At 45.8% G+C, this 16,962-nt stretch overlaps 1 protein-coding gene across 1 annotated transcript; it reads left to right on the top strand.

Moving 5' to 3' along the window:
- The first annotated feature begins 239 nt into the window (after window positions 1-239).
- LOC141011741 (uncharacterized) lies at window positions 240-16,025 on the top strand. The gene is made up of 14 exons (XM_073485003.1): window positions 240-1,200; window positions 1,272-1,319; window positions 1,488-1,590; window positions 1,866-1,955; window positions 2,051-2,158; window positions 2,620-2,709; window positions 2,805-2,912; window positions 10,073-10,136; window positions 10,445-10,658; window positions 11,018-12,800; window positions 12,892-13,065; window positions 13,384-13,563; window positions 13,799-13,845; window positions 14,299-16,025. Exons 3-14 carry the CDS (start codon window positions 1,502-1,504, stop codon window positions 14,832-14,834), a joined length of 3,483 nt encoding a protein of 1,160 aa, XP_073341104.1. The 5' UTR covers window positions 240-1,200; window positions 1,272-1,319; window positions 1,488-1,501; the 3' UTR covers window positions 14,835-16,025.
- The last annotated feature ends 937 nt before the right edge of the window (window positions 16,026-16,962 follow it).

Raw genomic sequence — 16,962 nt, 5'->3', positions numbered from 1 at the left:
TATATATACATGTATATGTATATATATATATATATACATAAACTCACCCTAAAATGAAAATACAGTCATTATCATTATCATCATCCTGTGTCCCGTAAAGCTCCACCTACTCATTTCCTTGTTGACTGTGTAATGCTTTGACTTCCTCTTTCGTCTTTGGACTCGTCACAGCTCACTCTTAAAGGCAATAAAAGGTAATGTAACATACAGCTATTATGTTTCATGCTCTTATGTTTCGGTGTTATTACATATTTAACGTCACTGGCGCCGAACCGCGTCCGTTATCAAGTTGATAAAAACGTCACTGAAAGAGTCTCAGTCGGTCCATTAAAAATAAATGCTAAGCTAGGCCAGACTTAGCCTCCTTTTTATATATATATATATATATAAAAGACACGAACTAAAGTCCTCTAAATGATATTCTGGTTCCTACTTTCTGTTTGGTGGTGATTTATTTTGTATTCAACATAACTACATATGAAAAAACATCACATGAAAGTGAAGGTTAATCTTCTTTACATATCCTGGACTTGCTGGACTCATCAGTTTGATGAAGATGTGTCACTTCTGACTAACTGTAGGGGAAGTTGCAGTCTATTGAATCATGTCTGTGTCCTTACAGAGTTGTTAAGGAGATATGAGCTCTTTGTTTCAGAGTCCTTAAGGCCAATGAAAGTAAGTACTGTGTGTCAGGATGCTGCATCAGAGCCAAAGTAGCACATTTTTTAATTAGTTTATTTTATCGGCAGTCTGACAGAATAACCAGTGCTGATAATCAGTCCACCCCTAATGTAAAGATTTAATGAATAAGGAAAATGTGAGTGTGGCACAACTCCCCCGGTCCTCCTTCTTTTTGTCAGTAAACTTGAAAAACAAGCTGATAAAATCAGTGTGGACGTCAGCATCCAGCACGACATAGCATTGGGCATTTGCACAGTTACTCACAGGAAAGCAGGAAATATCTGTCAGGGGAACAGCCGACCCAAAGAGACAGGAGCTGAAAGCAAAAAAGGGAAATTACTGCAGCAGATGGCAGTTATTTAACCATTGGGGAGCTGTGTACTACTCTCAGGAAGAAGACGTCATGCTTTCTTCATAAGTCCTTCACTTCACTGGAGCTGTATCATATTATCAGGGACTTCACCAGCAAATAATGAGCCACGTGTCAGTGAACCCTCTCCACAGTCACTTGATGTGGATGTAAGTAACCAGCAGTAAGTTACATTTCCCTGGTTGTTTTAAGTGAAATCTGAATGAATTATATTTTTCAGTGGGGAAAGTCCAAATAATTAACCAGAAGATAGAAGTGGCAGTTGAAGGTAACTACTTTAAATCCACTTTCTACTTGACTACATTTCAAAGGGTAATAATCAAGATACTGTATATATCCTGTATCACGAAACAGCCTCAAAATATCAGTAAAATATTGGTGTTTATTGACAGCATTTGTCCTGCTAACACAGCATGTTTGGTGTGTTTGTGTGAAGGTATACATTCTACCATGAGTAAGCCTGAGGAGGAAGATGAGGGAGTCCCTCCCTCCAGCACCACTCTGTCTGAGGAGCATAAGAGTCGGACCGAACCTGACAGGTAAGATAAAGAACTGTCCAACCACAGCTCAGTGTAAAATGAGTCCACTGTCAGAGAAGTGTGAGTACTAAGAGGAAGGAGAAGATGTCACTCAGTCAGACATTTTATTTTTAACCGTTTGTTGGATTCAAAGCTTCTAGATTTTTGTCTGATTGTCTGACAGCACTTCATCAGATTTGGTTTCCTATCTGTCGTAGCTGGTAACACATCTTTCCTCACAGTCACTGAGCTCCATATACGTCCACCTGTCTTTGTCAACGCTTCATTTCTTTCAGGACGGAGCAGCAAAGAGCAGATTCTCCAGAACCAAGCTGTGTGTCCATGAAGAGTGACCGGTCCATGGACTATCCTATTGAATTTAAAAGGCAAGAAGACATTTCTGAGAAGGTCAAATGAACTTTCTAAGCACACATTTTCTCCAAAATGTTTAATTACTATTTTTAATGCTTCATTTTTACAGGACTGAGCAGGACAGAGCAGATTCTCCTGCACCAAGTCACGCCTCCTTGAAGAGTGACAGGTCCATGGACTTCCCTCTTGTTTTCAAAAGACAAAATTCAAATTCTAAGTAAGTTAAAGGACCTTCAAAGCACAAATTCTCAACAGAGGGAGATACATTTATAACACTACTCTAACATTTCTGCATTACTTTAATAATCACAGCTCTACGTGTGAGAAGGTATAAAAATGGAGGTTAATCTTAAACTAGAAAAACTGCATTTCCTGCGAAAATACAGTGTGAATGCTGACTGCTGAAGTGATTTTGAAAAAACTGCTGAATATACTGGAAAACATTTGCCTGAAACGTATTAAACTATAATGCATCGCACGACACTGCTGAAGCAGTAGCAGAACCAAGGCTGAACATTTCCCCATAAGATTCAAAGCTTTTAGATTTTTGTCTGATTGTCTGACAGCACTTCATCAAATTTGGTTTCCTATCTGTTGTAGCTGGTAACACATCTTTCCTCACAGTCACTGAGCTCCATATACGTCCACCTGTCTTTGTCAACGCTTCATTTCTTTCAGGACGGAGCAGCAAAGAGCAGATTCTCCAGAACCAAGCTGTGTGTCCATGAAGAGTGACCGGTCCATGGACTATCCTCTTGATTTTCAAAGGCAAGAAGACATTTCTGAGTAGGTCAAATGAACTTTCTAAGCACACATTTTCTCCAAAATGTTTAATTACTATTTTTAATGCTTCATTTTTACAGGACTGAGCAGGACAGAGCAGATCCTCCTGCACCAAGTCACGCCTCCTTGAAGAGTGACAGGTCCATGGACTTCCCTCTTGTTTTCAAAAGACAAAATTCAAATTCTAAGTAAGTTAAAGGACCTTCAAAGCACAAATTCTCAACAGAGGGAGATACATTTATAATACATTTATTTGTACAGCGCTTTTAAAAACTCTCAAAGACACTTTACAAGAATAGAATACATACAAGAATACATAAAATCAAGTGCATGGTGCATAAAATCAAGTGCATGGTGCGATAAAGGAGAAATATGTAGTAAAAAGAACAATGTATGAGGATATGGATCTGTGTAGGTTTTTAGGGAGAACAGGTTGAGGACAGCAGACAGCTACAGGTGCAAATGAAAAGCGAATTTGAAGAGGTGGGTTTTGAGTAATGACTTGAAGGTGGATGAGTCTGGGCAGTCACGGATGTGTTTGGGGAGGGAATTCCAGAGGGAGGGGGCAGCAATGGAGAAGGCTCTATCCCCCCAGGTACGGTGCTTGGTCCTGAGGGGGGGTGAGAGAAGGTTTGCGTCTGAGGATCTGAGGTTTCGAGAAGGAGTGTGGTGGTGGAGCATGTCCGTGAGGTAGGGAGGGGCCTGGTTGTGGAGGGCTTTATGGGTGAGTAGGAGGAGCTTGAAGTTGATTCGGTGTGGGACAGGGAGCCAGTGAAGGTTTTGGAGTACGGGGGTGATATGTTCACGGGAGCGGGTGTGGGTGAGGAGGCGGGCAGCAGAGTTTTGGATGTATTGAAGTTTATTGAGGACTTTGGAAGATGAACCATAGAGGATGCTGTTGCAGTAGTCCAGTCTTGAAGTGATAAATGCGTGGATGAGAGTCTCAGCTGCAGAGAAGGAGAGTAGTGGGCGGAGGCGGGCAATGTTTTTTAGATGGAAGAAAGCAGTTTGAGGCGGCTGATGTGCTGTTCGAATGAAAGAGTACTGTCCATGATAATGCCAAGGTTACGGATGGAGGGAGAGGGAGACAGGGTGATGTTGTCAAAGCTGAGGGAGAAGTTCTGGGTCGATGTGGTGAGATGTTTTGGGCCAATGAGTATGATTTCAGATTTGTCACAGTTTAGTTTGAGAAAGTTTTTTTGCAGCCATGATTGTAGTTCTGACAGGGAGTTTGTGAGGGTAGAGTGGGTGGCAGGGGTGATGGATTTTGTGGAGATGTGGAGTTGGATGTCGTCGGCATAGCAGTGAAAACGGAGACCATGCCGACGGATGATGGAGCCAAGGGGGAGTAGATAGATGATGAAGAGGAGAGGACCAAGCACTGAGCCCTGGGGGACGCCTTGAAGCAGGGGGGCAGTGGAGGAGGAGCAGTTGTTGACATGGATGAACTGTTGTCTGTCTGAGAGGTAGGATTTGAGCCAGGAAAGAGCGGAGCCGGTGATGTTGAGAAATGTTTGTAGGCGGGACAGGAGGATGGAGTGGTTGATGGTGTCGAAGGCTGCAGTGAGGTCAAGGAGGATGAGTATACTGAGGTGGCCGGAGTCTGCAGAGAGGAGGAGGTCGTTGGTAATTTTAAGGAGAGCGGTTTCGGTCCTGTGTTTGGGGCGAAATCCAGATTGAAAAGGTTCGTACAGTTCATGAGAATGGAGGTGGGTTTGGATTTGTGAGGCGACAACACGTTCCAGAATCTTTGACAGGAAAGGGAGGTTTGAGATAGGACGGAAGTTTGAGATGATGTCAGGATCCAGGCCGGGTTTTTTGAGGATGGGGGTGACAGCGGCCAGTTTGAGGGATTCGGGGACAGAGCCAGAGGAGAGGGAGGAGTTAATAATGATGGCGATTAATGGGGAGATTGTAGGGAGGCAGGATTTAACGATGGAGGATGGGATGGGGTCCAGAACAGAAGTAGAGTTTTTTATCTTGGTGATAATGGGGAGGAGTTCCAGGGGAGAGACAGGGGTGAACTGTGACAGAGGTTGAGTAGTGGTGGTGGTGATGGGGGGGGTGAGAGGTGGAGAGGCTGTAATGGGGGGGGAAGTGCTTAGTTGATTGTAGATAGTGTCGATCTTAGACTGAAAGGATGCCAGGAAGGAGTTGCATTTGTTGACTGTGAAGGAGGTGAGGGTGTTGTCGCAGGGTTTGAGGAGTTTGTTGATGGTGGAGAAGAGAGTCTTGGGGTTGTTGGAGCCAGAGTGAATAAGCTGAGAGTAGTAGGTGGACCGTGCAGCAGTGAGGGCGTTTTTGTAGTCTGAGAGGTGGTCTGTGTAAATGTTGAGATGGACTGTGAGACCGGTTTTCTTGTAGAGTCTTTCAAGCTGGCGCTTACGGATTTTCATTTGACGGAGTTGGGGAGTGTACCAGGGAGCTGAGTGGGTGAAAGAGACTGATTTGGTTTTTAGGGGGGCCAGGTTATTGAGGCAGAGGGACAGTGTGTCATTGTAATGGTTGACCAGGTCAGTGGGGTTAAAAGTTAAAGGGGGGGTGGACAGAGTGTTGGCCAGCAAGTCAGAAAAAGCTGAGTGGGAGATGGATTTAATGTTCCTGAAGGTAATGTTGCGTTTGAGTTTTGGGGGACGCAGGGGGGTGATGAAATCCATGATGATGGCCAGGTGATCAGAGATCTGTAGGTTGAGGCTGGAGAGTTTATGAAGGGTGAGACCGGCAGAGCAGACTAGGTCCAGGATGTGGCCGCGACAGTGGGTGGGGAAGTTGACGTGCTGGGTGAATTGAAGGCAATGAAGCAGTTCCAGGAGGTCTGTTGCACTTTTGGAGTTAGGGTCATCGATATGGATATTGAAATCACCCAGCAGCAGAATTGAGGGGGATATGGCGGATAGCTGGGTGAGGAATTCGGCGAGGTCTGAGAGGAAGGAGTGGTTTGGTTTGGGGGGACGGTAGATGATGGTGATGACCAGGGGAGTGGGACCAGGCAGTTTGAGGGCAATATGTTCGAAAGACTGAGCAGGAGGGATGGAGATAGTGGATGCAAGGAAATTTTTCTTGAAGATGGCAGCAACGCCACCACCCCGTCCGTCAGGGCGTGGTTTGTCAATGTAGGTGTAGCCAGTGGGTGTGGTCTGATTTAGGGAGAGGTAATCTAGAGGTTTGTGCCAGGTTTCGGTTAGACAGAGGAGGTCGAGTTTATTGTCAGTGATTAGTTCATGTAGGATGGCACTTTTGTTGGTCAGAGAGCGGGTGTTGAGTAGGACCAGTTTGAGGTGTTTTTGGATCTGAGTCAAGGAGGGGGTGGCAGGAGTGCAGTGTATGGGGAGCAAGTTGTTTTTCTTCATAGTCCTGGATGTACAGCATGGGCGGAGAGGTCTCTGTGTTATGATGGATTGTATGGGGAATGTTTCAGGTTGGAGGGATAATGACTGGTTGGGTCGTACGGGGGCGCTAGTGAGCTGGACAGTGGTCTGTGCCTCTGCTGGCGAGGGATGAGGAAGAGTGTCGGTGAAGGGGGTGTGTGGTGTAAATAGTCAGTCTCGTGGAGCAAAATGTACAGTGTGTTGTATGTTGGCTGCAAGCATGCGACTACCTGTGGTGTTTGGGTGAATGCCGTCGGGCTTGAAGAAGGAGGGGCGGTTCCAAAGAAGGTTAAAATTGTCCGCGAAGTTGAAACCTCGAGCGTAGCAGGCATGCTTGAGCCAGGAGTCCAGCTGGAGCAGTCTGGAGAAGCGCGCGTCCCCGCGACCAAGTGTGGGAATGGGACCGGAGATGAATACGGACTTTCCACACGTGCCCAAGAAGTCCAGGAGGGAGGTAAAATCCCTTTTGGTGAGCTCGGAGGCGCCCCGGGCCAAGTCGTTGGTCCCTACGTGCACCACTATGCGCGTTATGGAGGATGGGAGTGACTGCAGCAGCCCAGGAAGTTTTTCCAGAATTTTTGGGGCTGTGGCGCCGGGGAAACAGCAGGTGGTGGCATTGAAGAAACGGATATTCCTAGTGATGGAGTCACCGATGATCAGGGTGGTAGGTGGGAAAAGTGGGCGAGGATGAGGTCTGGCCGGGCGGGATGGTGACGAGCCACCGCCCGGGCCGTGTGTCATCCGCAGGGTCGGTGGAAAGGCCCGGCCGGACAGGTGTTGCGGTGGGTCGGCCGTTTCGGCCTCAGGAGGAGGAGAGTCTGCCTGCAGCGTGTGGTGGCAGAGGCCACCGGAGCGTCGGAGAACGGCTTCCTTCAGGAACTTGCGGCGAGAAGCAGGGTCAGCCGGCGGAGAGGAGGGCTCTACGTCATCAACGGGCGCCGGGGAGCACGCGGCGGGCGCCGGCGGAGAGGAGGGCTCTACGTCATCAACGGGCGCTGGGGAGCACGCGGCGGGCGCCGGCGGAGAGGAGGGCTCTACGTCATCAACGGGCGCCGGGGAGCACGCGGCGGGCGCCGGGGAGCACGCGGCGGGGCCTCCCGGCACCGGGCGAAGATCTGGGTTGTCGGCCAGGGCCTCGAAGCGGTTGGAGAGGCTCAGGCGAGGAGAGGCAGTCGCATCCTGGATTCTCTTTCTGTCACGGATAACAATTTCGGCCCGGGATGACTGAAGGCTGGGTGTTGAGGAGGTGAAAGGCCGCGGACAGGTGGAGGTATCCCATGGGACAGTATCCTGGAGGGCTGCTTTGAGCGAGGCAATGTGCATTGATTGTTCGTGTGCAAGGTCCAGACAGGAGGTCAGCATGGTCTGTTTGTCCTGCAGTTCCTCGGAGAGTCGACGGATGTCCTCCTTAAGGTCGGTGATTTGTTTGTTAGCCATGTTAGCCATGGCTGTTGCTTTTTGCGTGTGCACACATGTTCCCTGTGTGCACTGCATGTTAACAGTGTCTTTAGTGAGCAGAAATATGATTGTCTTTAGTGAAGCAGGAATATGATCGTCTTTAGTAAAGCAGAAATATGATTTTCAGACGGTTAGCAGGCTAGGTTTACACAGCTAGCCGACCGCAGCCGGTTAGCCTGCGCTGCTCTGCTGCTGTGCTGCTCTGCTGCTGTGCTGCTGTGCTGCTCTGCTGCTGTGCTGCTCTGCTGCTGTGCTGCTCTGCTGCTTCTGGCTAATGTCTGGTCCCATGGAAACGAAATGCACGAAATGGGACTCAGGCTGGCTAAACAATGGGAAACTGTTGTGCCCACATCTTTACAGAGACCTGTTTCCACCACAAGATCCTGCATCAAGCTGCTGCAGTCGAAGGGTGGGCCTTGTTCTGAGGCAATTTATAACACTACTCTAACATTTCTGCATTACTTTAATAATCACAGCTCTACGTGTGAGAAAGTATAAAAATGGAGGTTAAACTTAAACTAGAAAAACTGCATTTCCTGCGAAAATACAGTGTGAATGCTGACTGCTGAAGTGATTTAGAAAAAACTGCTGAATATACTGGAAAACATTTGCCTGAAATGCATTAAACTATAATGCATCGCACGACACTGCTGAAGCAGTAGCAGAACCAAGGCTGAACATTTCCCCATAAGATTCAAAGCTTTTAGATTTTTGTCTGATTGTCTGACAGCACTTCATCAGATTTGGTTTCCTATCCGTTGTAGCTGGTAACACATCTTTCCTCACAGTCACTGAGCTCCATATACGTCCACCTGTCTTTGTCGACGCTTCATTTCTTTCAGGACTGGGTGATGAGGGTGATAACTATATAACACTACTGTAAGATTACATCTTTTAATAATCACAGCTCTACTTCATCTATTTGTTGCACAGTATAATTGGGTGGCTGTAGCTCAGGAGGTAGTACAGGTTGTCTACATTTACATTTAGGGCATTTAGCAGACACTTTTGTCCAAAGCGACTTACAATAAGTACATTTGTCACAAGAAAGAAACCACAACATATCACCGTCGATAAAGTAGAAAATAAAAAAAAGAAACAATTTTCAAGCTCTCATCTGAGCGCGGTAGCTGCTATTTATCAAGGATACCTTAAGTACATAAGTGCTATAGTGTAAGTGCTAAGGGTCAGAACATACAAGTGCATATACTTTTTTTTTTTTTTGGGGGGGGGGAGTCATGCTATGCAGGGTTGAGGTGAAGTCTGAACAAATGAGTCTTGAGTCTTTTGCGGAAGTTCGTACCACCACTGAGGCGCCAGAGCAGAGAAGAGTCGGGACTTCGCTGAGCGGCTTTTGTTTGCTCTCAGCGTTGGTGGTACCAGCCGGCCAGCTGATGTAGCAGAGTGCAGTGCTCGCGCTGGGGCGTGTGGTCTGACCAGTGTTTGGAGGTAGATGGGTGCAGTTCTATCGTCTTGAATCGGATGTGGCCCGCAACAGGAAGCCAGTGGAGGTCACGGAGGAGGGGGGTCACATGGGAGAATTTAGGGAAATTGAAAAAGAGGTGTGCTGCAGCATTCTGGATACATTGCATCGGTTTAGTCGTGGAGGCTGGGAGTTCAGCCAAGAGCGAGTTGCAGTAGTCCAGGCGGGAGATGACCAGCGTTTGGACCAGGAGTTGCATTGCCTCCTTTGTGAGGAAAGACCGGATCCTGCAGATGTTGTAGAGGGCAAATCTGCAAGATCGGGCCACCACGGTGATGTTGGTGGTGCAGGATAGTCCGTCGTCAAGGATTACACCCAGGTTCCTCCCAGTCGATGAAGGTGCTACTGTGACGTCCTCAACAGTGACTGACAGGTCCATGTGAGGGCAGTCTTTCCCTGGGGAAGAGGAGTTCAGTTTTACTAAGGTTGAGCTTGAGGTGATGAGCAGTTGTCCAAGTTGAGATGTCGGCCAGACATACGAGATGCGCATTGCAACATGGGTATTGGAGGAAAAGAGAGGAACAGTTGGGTGTCGTCTGCATAACAGCAGTAAGAGAATCCATGTGATGTGATTGCAGAGCCTAGTGATCTAGTAATCAGCGTCTAGTAATCGGATCGAATCGTTCGAATCCGTGGCTCCCCCAGCTGCATGTCGAAGTGTCCTTGAGCAAAATACTGAAGCCCAAATTGTTCCTACTGAGCAGTTGGCACCTCTGCCATCAGTGTATGGGTGAATGTGACAAGTGTTGTAAAGCGCTTTGAGTGGTCAGTAGACTGGAAAAGAGTGTGATAGAAATGTCCATTTATCATTTTACAGATTTGTAACAGACTGATTGTGACCTTTGATCTACAGAATGTGAGAAAGTATAAAAATGCAACTGAACATGGTCAAAGTCTTGTAAATTCTTTTCCACTTTCCCTCTTTCTCTCCACCTTTTCTCAAACCCTTGGTTTTGTGTATGAGCTGTATGCTTTAACCTTTATTCTTCAGTGTAAAGTTACACATCTTCATCACTAATGGATCCTGTTTTCTCCCCAGAATTCACCAGGAGACGTCAGAGGTTTCCACTGGTCGTCAAACAGAACTGGACTCCATATTTATGGTGCGTACACACACATACAAACACATCACATTTTGCTGAGCAGTGGACGTACACATTAGAGCTTAGATAGTGATGAAGGTTCTCAGTCATCCAGGTCATGGTAATACTGAGTGCTGTATCGTAGGCGACTGGACTTGTTTCAGGTTCTTGAAGATGTTTCACTTCTCATTCAAGAGGCTTCTTGAAGAAGTATACCAGCATAGCATTAGCTACATTAATGTTTGCTAGATAGCGTTAGCAATGTTTTGTAGTTCAACAAAATGGCCAAAAGTAGATGATCGGAACAAATGAATATTCTTCTGTTCCAGTGTCTCGAGGAGAACATTGTTACTTTTGTGAAGAAAGAGTTGAAGAAGTTCCAGAAGGTTCTGAGTCAAGATTACCCAGAATGTTTAAGGGGCCAATGTGATGATGGTGAAGAAGAAGAACAGAGGAGGAGCAGCAAGGAGGCATTTCTGAAGATCACCCTGCAGTTCATGAGAAGAATGAAGCTGGAAGAGCTGGCTGACTCTCTGCATAACAGTAAGAGACCTTTGATAGATGTAGCAGGAAAAACATAATGTTGTAAATATGCTGTGCAGCACCTGCATTAGATCTGTGAATTCTACTTGTACACACTGTCCAACGCTGCTAGAAAGAAGAAGAACAACAACAAAACAGGGCAGAATGGGGGTCCATTTTTCCATTACATCTTGCTGCAGTTGAAGTGGTTTTGGAAAAGCAAATTGGCAGGGCGAAGTTTGTTTTGACATGGCCAAATGTGCTGGTGGAAAAATGCCATATGGCTCCAAATCTGATGACAGCTCCATGTTGCAGTCAATGTATCAGAATCTTAAATGAGACTTGTACAATCTAATCCAATGTGTCATTTTTCCCTGTAGGAACTTTTGCTGCAGTGTGCCACAGAAAACTCAAATCTAACCTTCAGAAGAAGTTCCAGTGTGTGTTTGAGGGGATCGCTAAAGCGGGAAACCCAACCCTTCTGAATCAGATCTACACAGAGCTCTACATCACAGAGGGAGGGACTGCAGAGGTCAATGATGAACATGAGGTCAGACAGATTGAAACAGCATCCAGGAAACCACACAGACCAGAAACAACAATCAGACAAGAAGACATGTTTAAAGCCTCACCTGGAAGAGATGAACCAATCAGAACAGTGATGACAAAGGGAGTCGCTGGCATCGGAAAAACAGTCCTGACGCAGAAGTTCACTCTGGACTGGGCTGAAGACAAAAACAACCAGGACATACAGTTCACATTTCCATTCACTTTCAGAGAGCTGAATGTGCTGAAAGAGAAAAAGTTCAGCTTGGTGGAGCTTGTTCATCACTTCTTCACTGAAACCAAAGAAATCAGCAGGTTTGAAGAGTTCCAGGTTCTGTTCATCTTTGACGGTCTGGATGAGTGTCGACTTCCTCTGGACTTCCACAACACTGAGATCCTGACGGATGTTACAGAGTCCACCTCAGTGGATGTGCTGCTGACAAACCTCATCAGAGGGAAACTGCTTCCCTCTGCTTGCCTCTGGATAACCACACGACCTGCAGCAGCCAATCAGATCCCTCCTGAGTGTGTTGACATGGTGACAGAGGTCAGAGGGTTCACTGACCCACAGAAGGAGGAGTACTTCAGGAAGAGATTCAGAGATGAGGAGCAGGCCAGCAGAATCATTTCCCACATCAAGACATCACGAAGCCTCCACATCATGTGCCACATCCCAGTCTTCTGCTGGATCACTGCTACAGTTCTGGAGGATGTGTTAAAGACCAGAGAGGCAGGAGAGCCGCCCAAGACCCTGACTGAGATGTACATCCACTTCTTGGTGGTTCAGTCCAAAGTGAAGAACATCAAGTATGATGGAGGAGCTGAAACAGATCCTCACTGGACTCCAGAGAGCAGGAAGATGATCAAGTCTCTGGGAAAACTGGCTTTTGATCAGCTGCAGAGCGGCAACCTGATCTTCTATGAATCAGACCTGACAGAGTGTGGCATTGACATCAGAGCAGCCTCAGTTTACTCAGGAGTGTTCACACAGATCTTTAAAGAGGAGAGAGGACTGTACCAGGACCAGGTGTTCTGCTTCGTCCATCTGAGCGTTCAGGAGTTTCTGGCTGCTCTTCATGTCCATCTGACATTCATCAACTCTGGAGTCAATCTGCTGGCAGAAGAACAGTCTACATCCTGGTGGTCTAAATTGTTCAGAAACACAACTGAACTCTTCTACCAGAGTGCTGTGGACAAGGCCTTACAGAGTCCAAATGGACACCTGGATTTGTTCCTGCGCTTCCTCCTGGGTCTTTCACTGCAGACCAATCAGACGATCTTACGAGGCCTGATGACACAGACAGGAAGTAGCTCACAAGGAACAGTCCAGTACATCAAGAAGAAGATCAATGAGAATCTGTCTCCAGAGAGAGGCATCAGTCTGTTCCACTGTCTGAATGAACTGAATGATTGTTCTCTAGTGGAGGAGATCCAACAGAACCTGAGCTCAGAACGTCTGTACCCAGATAAACTGTCTCCTGCTCAGTGGTCAGCTCTGGTCTTCATCTTACTGACATCTGGAAAAGATCTGGATGTGTTCGACCTGAAGAAATACTGTGGGTCAGATGAGACTCTTCTGAGGATGCTGCCAGTTGTCAAAGCCTCCACTGAAGCTCAGTAGGTTCAAAATATAACTACGTAAATAAAATACATTAAAATTGGAAAGAATAATCTCACTGTTTCTTTTTTTTTGCTGATGCTTCTTTAGGCTGAGCAGTTGCAATCTGTCAGAGAGAAGCTGTGAAGCTCTGTCCTCAGTTCTCAGCTCACCGTCCTCCAGTCTGAGGGAGCTGGACCTGAGTAACAACGACCTGCAGGATTCAGGAGTGGAGCGGCTCTGTGCTGGACTGGAGAGTCCAAACTGTACACTGGAGGTTCTCAGGTCAGGATTCATCAGGTTGTTCAACAGAAGACCATAGTCTTCACAGCTAACATGGGGTGGAAAAAGATGTTATGCATGTCAAGACTCTTGCTACTCTAGTTTTTGGGAACTTCATGGACTTTGATATTAAAAGTTTTGACTCACACAGAGTCAAGACAACTTCTCTCAGACTGTGTGTCAGTTTATTTACAGTATCAAGATGAACTGTAATAAACAGAGACGTAAATGTGATGAGTCTGTTGCCAAGTGAAGCTTTTAATGTAGATGTGTAATGAACACCAACTGTTCTCAAAGATGTGTGTGTGTGTGTGTGTGTAGGCTGTCAGGCTGTCTGATAACAAAGAAAGGCTGTGCTTTACTGGCCTCGGCTCTGAGATCCAACCCCTCCCGTCTGAGAGAGCTGGACCTGAGCTACAATCATTATCATCCAACAGACTCGGAAGTGAAGCTGCTTTCTGAAGGACTCAAAGATCCTGACTGGAGACTGGACACCCTCAGGTACGGACAGACACGAGTGGAGGTCGAGCTGATCACAAAATAATGTCCCACTTAGCTCTCGTTGTATCTAACCATGCAGAACTTTAATATGTTTCTTTTTTGTGATGGTCACAGATTTACTAGTAAAACTCTACAGCAGCATTTCTTTCCAGAAAGTTTCATTCTCTGGATATTCAACAAACACTGTTAACAGTTTTCACTGAAGTTGTTAAGTGCTGATCTCACTGTTTTGCAGGATGGATCCTGTCGGATCACATTTCATGAAACCTGGTCTGAGGAAGTGTAAGTGTGTCATTGTTTGTGTTTATTTTTTATTTTTTTAAATAATGAGCTGAAGAAGTATACAGTTGATTTTTGATTGACAAATTGTTTCACGTCATGGAGAACCAACACTCTGCAGGTTTATATACTCCAGATATATACATATATATATATATATATCCTAGTCTGTCAGGAATCACTGAAGGATCTCTGATACCCTTTTCGACCGAGGCAGTTCAGGCTCTGGCTCGGAGCCGGCGCCTTCCCTGGGTCCAGTTCTTTGCAAAGGACCGGTTCCCAGCCAGGAGAAGTGGTTTCAGACTGGCACCAACACTTTGCTGGTCTAGAACAAAAAACAGCATATATCAGGGGCTGGGGTGGGTCACCATGACCAGAGACCAACTAAACCACTTTTTACTTTGTAATTTGTCAGACAACAACTGATTCTATCTTTTGTCTTCTTCTCTCAATCAGACGCCTGTAAACTCACACTGGACCCAAACACAGCAAACAAGAATCTCATGCTGTCGGACAACAACAGGAAGGTGACAGTGGGGAAAGAGAAGCAGCCATATCCTGATGATCCAGAGAGATTTGACTACTGGAAACAGCTGCTGTGTAAGGATGGTTTAACTGGTCGCTGTTACTGGGAGGTTGAGTGGAAAGGATATGTTTATATAGCAGTGACGTACAGAGGGATTCAAAGGAGAGGACAAGGTGACAACTGCTGTCTTGGAAGGAATGATCAGTCCTGGAGTCTGAGCTGCTCTGATGATAAAGGTTACTCTGTCCGTCATAGTAACAGAAGAGCGTCCATCCGTCGCCGATCTTTGAACAGAGTGGGAGTGTACCTGGACTGGGCCGCTGGCACTCTGTCCTTCTACACAGTGTCCTCTGACAAGGTGACCCACCTCCACACCTTCCAAACCACATTCACTGAGCCGGTCTACCCTGCATTCAGGATGAAGATGGACCCGTCAAACCCCTCAGTGTCTTTGTGTCCGATATAGTAGAGAGGGTAGGGAAGTATTGTAGGGTATCCAGTGCAGGTTCAGGCCAGGGGCCACCTTAATGCTGAAAGAGATTTAGCATTTTTCTCTGAGATATAAACAAAAATGTCGACCTATCTCACAACGTTAAAGAAAATGAGAAAAATTTCCTGGATCTGCACCAAAAGTTAATGTGGTCTATTCTGAACCGAGACCCATCCTCCATCCAGGTTTCATGGAAATCCCTTCAGTAGTTTTTGTGTCATCCTGCTGAAAAAACAACCAACAAACAAATGGACACAGGTGAAAACACAACCTCCTTGGCAGAGGTAATAATACAGTATTTTGTCATATACAGAAAAGACCAATTACATCTCTTAGTGTGGGAGTCCGTGGAGGTTTCAGTCTGGGAGTCCGTGGAGGGCGAGAGAAAGCTGATGTAGATATGGTCATAGTGGCTTAGTCTCATTCACTATAAAGCCATCCATCAAGCAGAGTATCAAGGTCATATTATGAGAATGTTTTAGGAGACAAAAGTTTTAAGTCAAATGTCCTGATGAGACTCAATAATCAAGTACCTTACGAATCGGACCTTTTAAGTTAAAGGTGTAACATGTAAAATATGGCCACCTGTCGAGCGAAGCTCCAGAGTCACAAGAGGAAGCGTAATATCAAGCTGTGGCTCACTCTCCTCTTTGCTGTAGTTATCTTTAGCTGGAGCAACTAGCTGCCCTGTTAATTAGCTCAGTTAGGCGTGGAGCCTCACTAGCTGACTGCAGTTTACCTGGATCACAACATCGGATCACTGGGGGAGTCACGGTAGGCGATAGGGCTCAGCTGGACACCGGGCTGGGACTGGACCAGCCTCTGAGACCGACAGAGGCCAGTTTGAAGACGAGCACTGGATCCACTAAACCCTCAAACTGAATACAACAGAACAGGCTCCAAAAACTCATCCAAAGCAGGCTGACGGATGCAGCTGATTGTCCCAATTTGGAGCACAACTCCTGGGTCTGTTTATCTGTAAGGTTGTGTGAATATATGTACATTAATGCTGTGAAATTAACTCATGTATAAAGAGGTAATACACTCTGTTCACAAATCTGTATCATCTGTTCCAACTCTAACACTCTGTCTCCCATAATCCCACAATACGATTAATATTTGGCACATTTATGTCAATAAAATATCACATGACCAGATCATACATTATTTACTGAATGTTCAGGTAGTTATTGATCACTGGATGATGAATTTTATGAAGTACGTGAAGTTGACATATCCAAACATAGTTTTTTGGCAACTTGACCACAGCAGCTGATACAAAGAGCCAGGAAGCACGCCATCTACACCAGAGCCACACGTACATTACTGACCAAACAAACGGTGCATCAACAGTGTTGTTTGACAGGTTTTGACAGTTGATTATGTTGTTAATAATTAAAGGTGCACTATGTAGTTTTGAAGAAGAAATTCAATTGTGTTTGTTTAGGCATAAAAAAATCAGCTAATGAAGATCTTTCTATTCTGATAAAAATGTCTTCCCCCAAACAACATGGTGCACCTTTTAAATGTTGGAACCCACAGATAAAGTCGTCCACTGTGGATTTCAAAATGGGCTCTGAACTGAACTGAGTGACTCTGCTGTCCTGACATTGGTTGGGAGTTCGTTCCACCATTGAGGCGCTAGAACAGAGAAGAGTCGGGACTTCGCTGGGCGGCCTTTGTTTGCTCTTAGCGATGGCGGTACCAGCTGGCCAGCTGCCCCGAGGTGATCTAATGTAAATTGGATCTTATTATTAATCATAATTAATAATTATCCCTGATAATCATTAATTATTATTGATAGCCAAATTTAACCCAAAACTCCCTATTACTGTTGCATGAAGCACTACATAATGGTGCCCTGTGTGAGGCACTGTACTGTTGGCAATCATTCATAAATGTGCAATATTAATTTCAGCATAATTTGGACAGTGATAAAATTTGAAATTCACATCTTGAACCCCTTAGCCAAAAGTCTTTACATTTAACTCCACTAGTCTACTACAGGAGTAGATGTTGATTTGTACTTACAAACAATTGCAGTGTGGTCAGAATTGATTTATCAATCAAATGTATGACCCATTTGATTAACGCAAAATCTTTT

The sequence above is a fragment of the Pagrus major genome, chromosome 17, assembly GCF_040436345.1.
Source record: "Pagrus major chromosome 17, Pma_NU_1.0".
Taxonomy (NCBI): domain Eukaryota; kingdom Metazoa; phylum Chordata; class Actinopteri; order Spariformes; family Sparidae; genus Pagrus; species Pagrus major.
Note: the sequence above shows the minus strand (reverse complement) of the source record. Positions and strands in the feature narration are given on the sequence as shown.

Bases quoted from the DNA above. Each gene is read 5' to 3' on its own strand.
- LOC141011741 (XM_073485003.1), top strand. From the start codon at position 1,502: ATGAGTAAGCCTGAGGAGGAAGATGAGGGAGTCCCTCCCTCCAGCACC. The intron at 2,159-2,619 runs GTAAGTTAAAGG...CATTTCTTTCAG, and splicing joins AGACAAAATTCAAATTCTAA to GACGGAGCAGCAAAGAGCAG. The intron at 10,659-11,017 runs GTAAGAGACCTT...TTTTCCCTGTAG, and splicing joins GGCTGACTCTCTGCATAACA to GAACTTTTGCTGCAGTGTGC.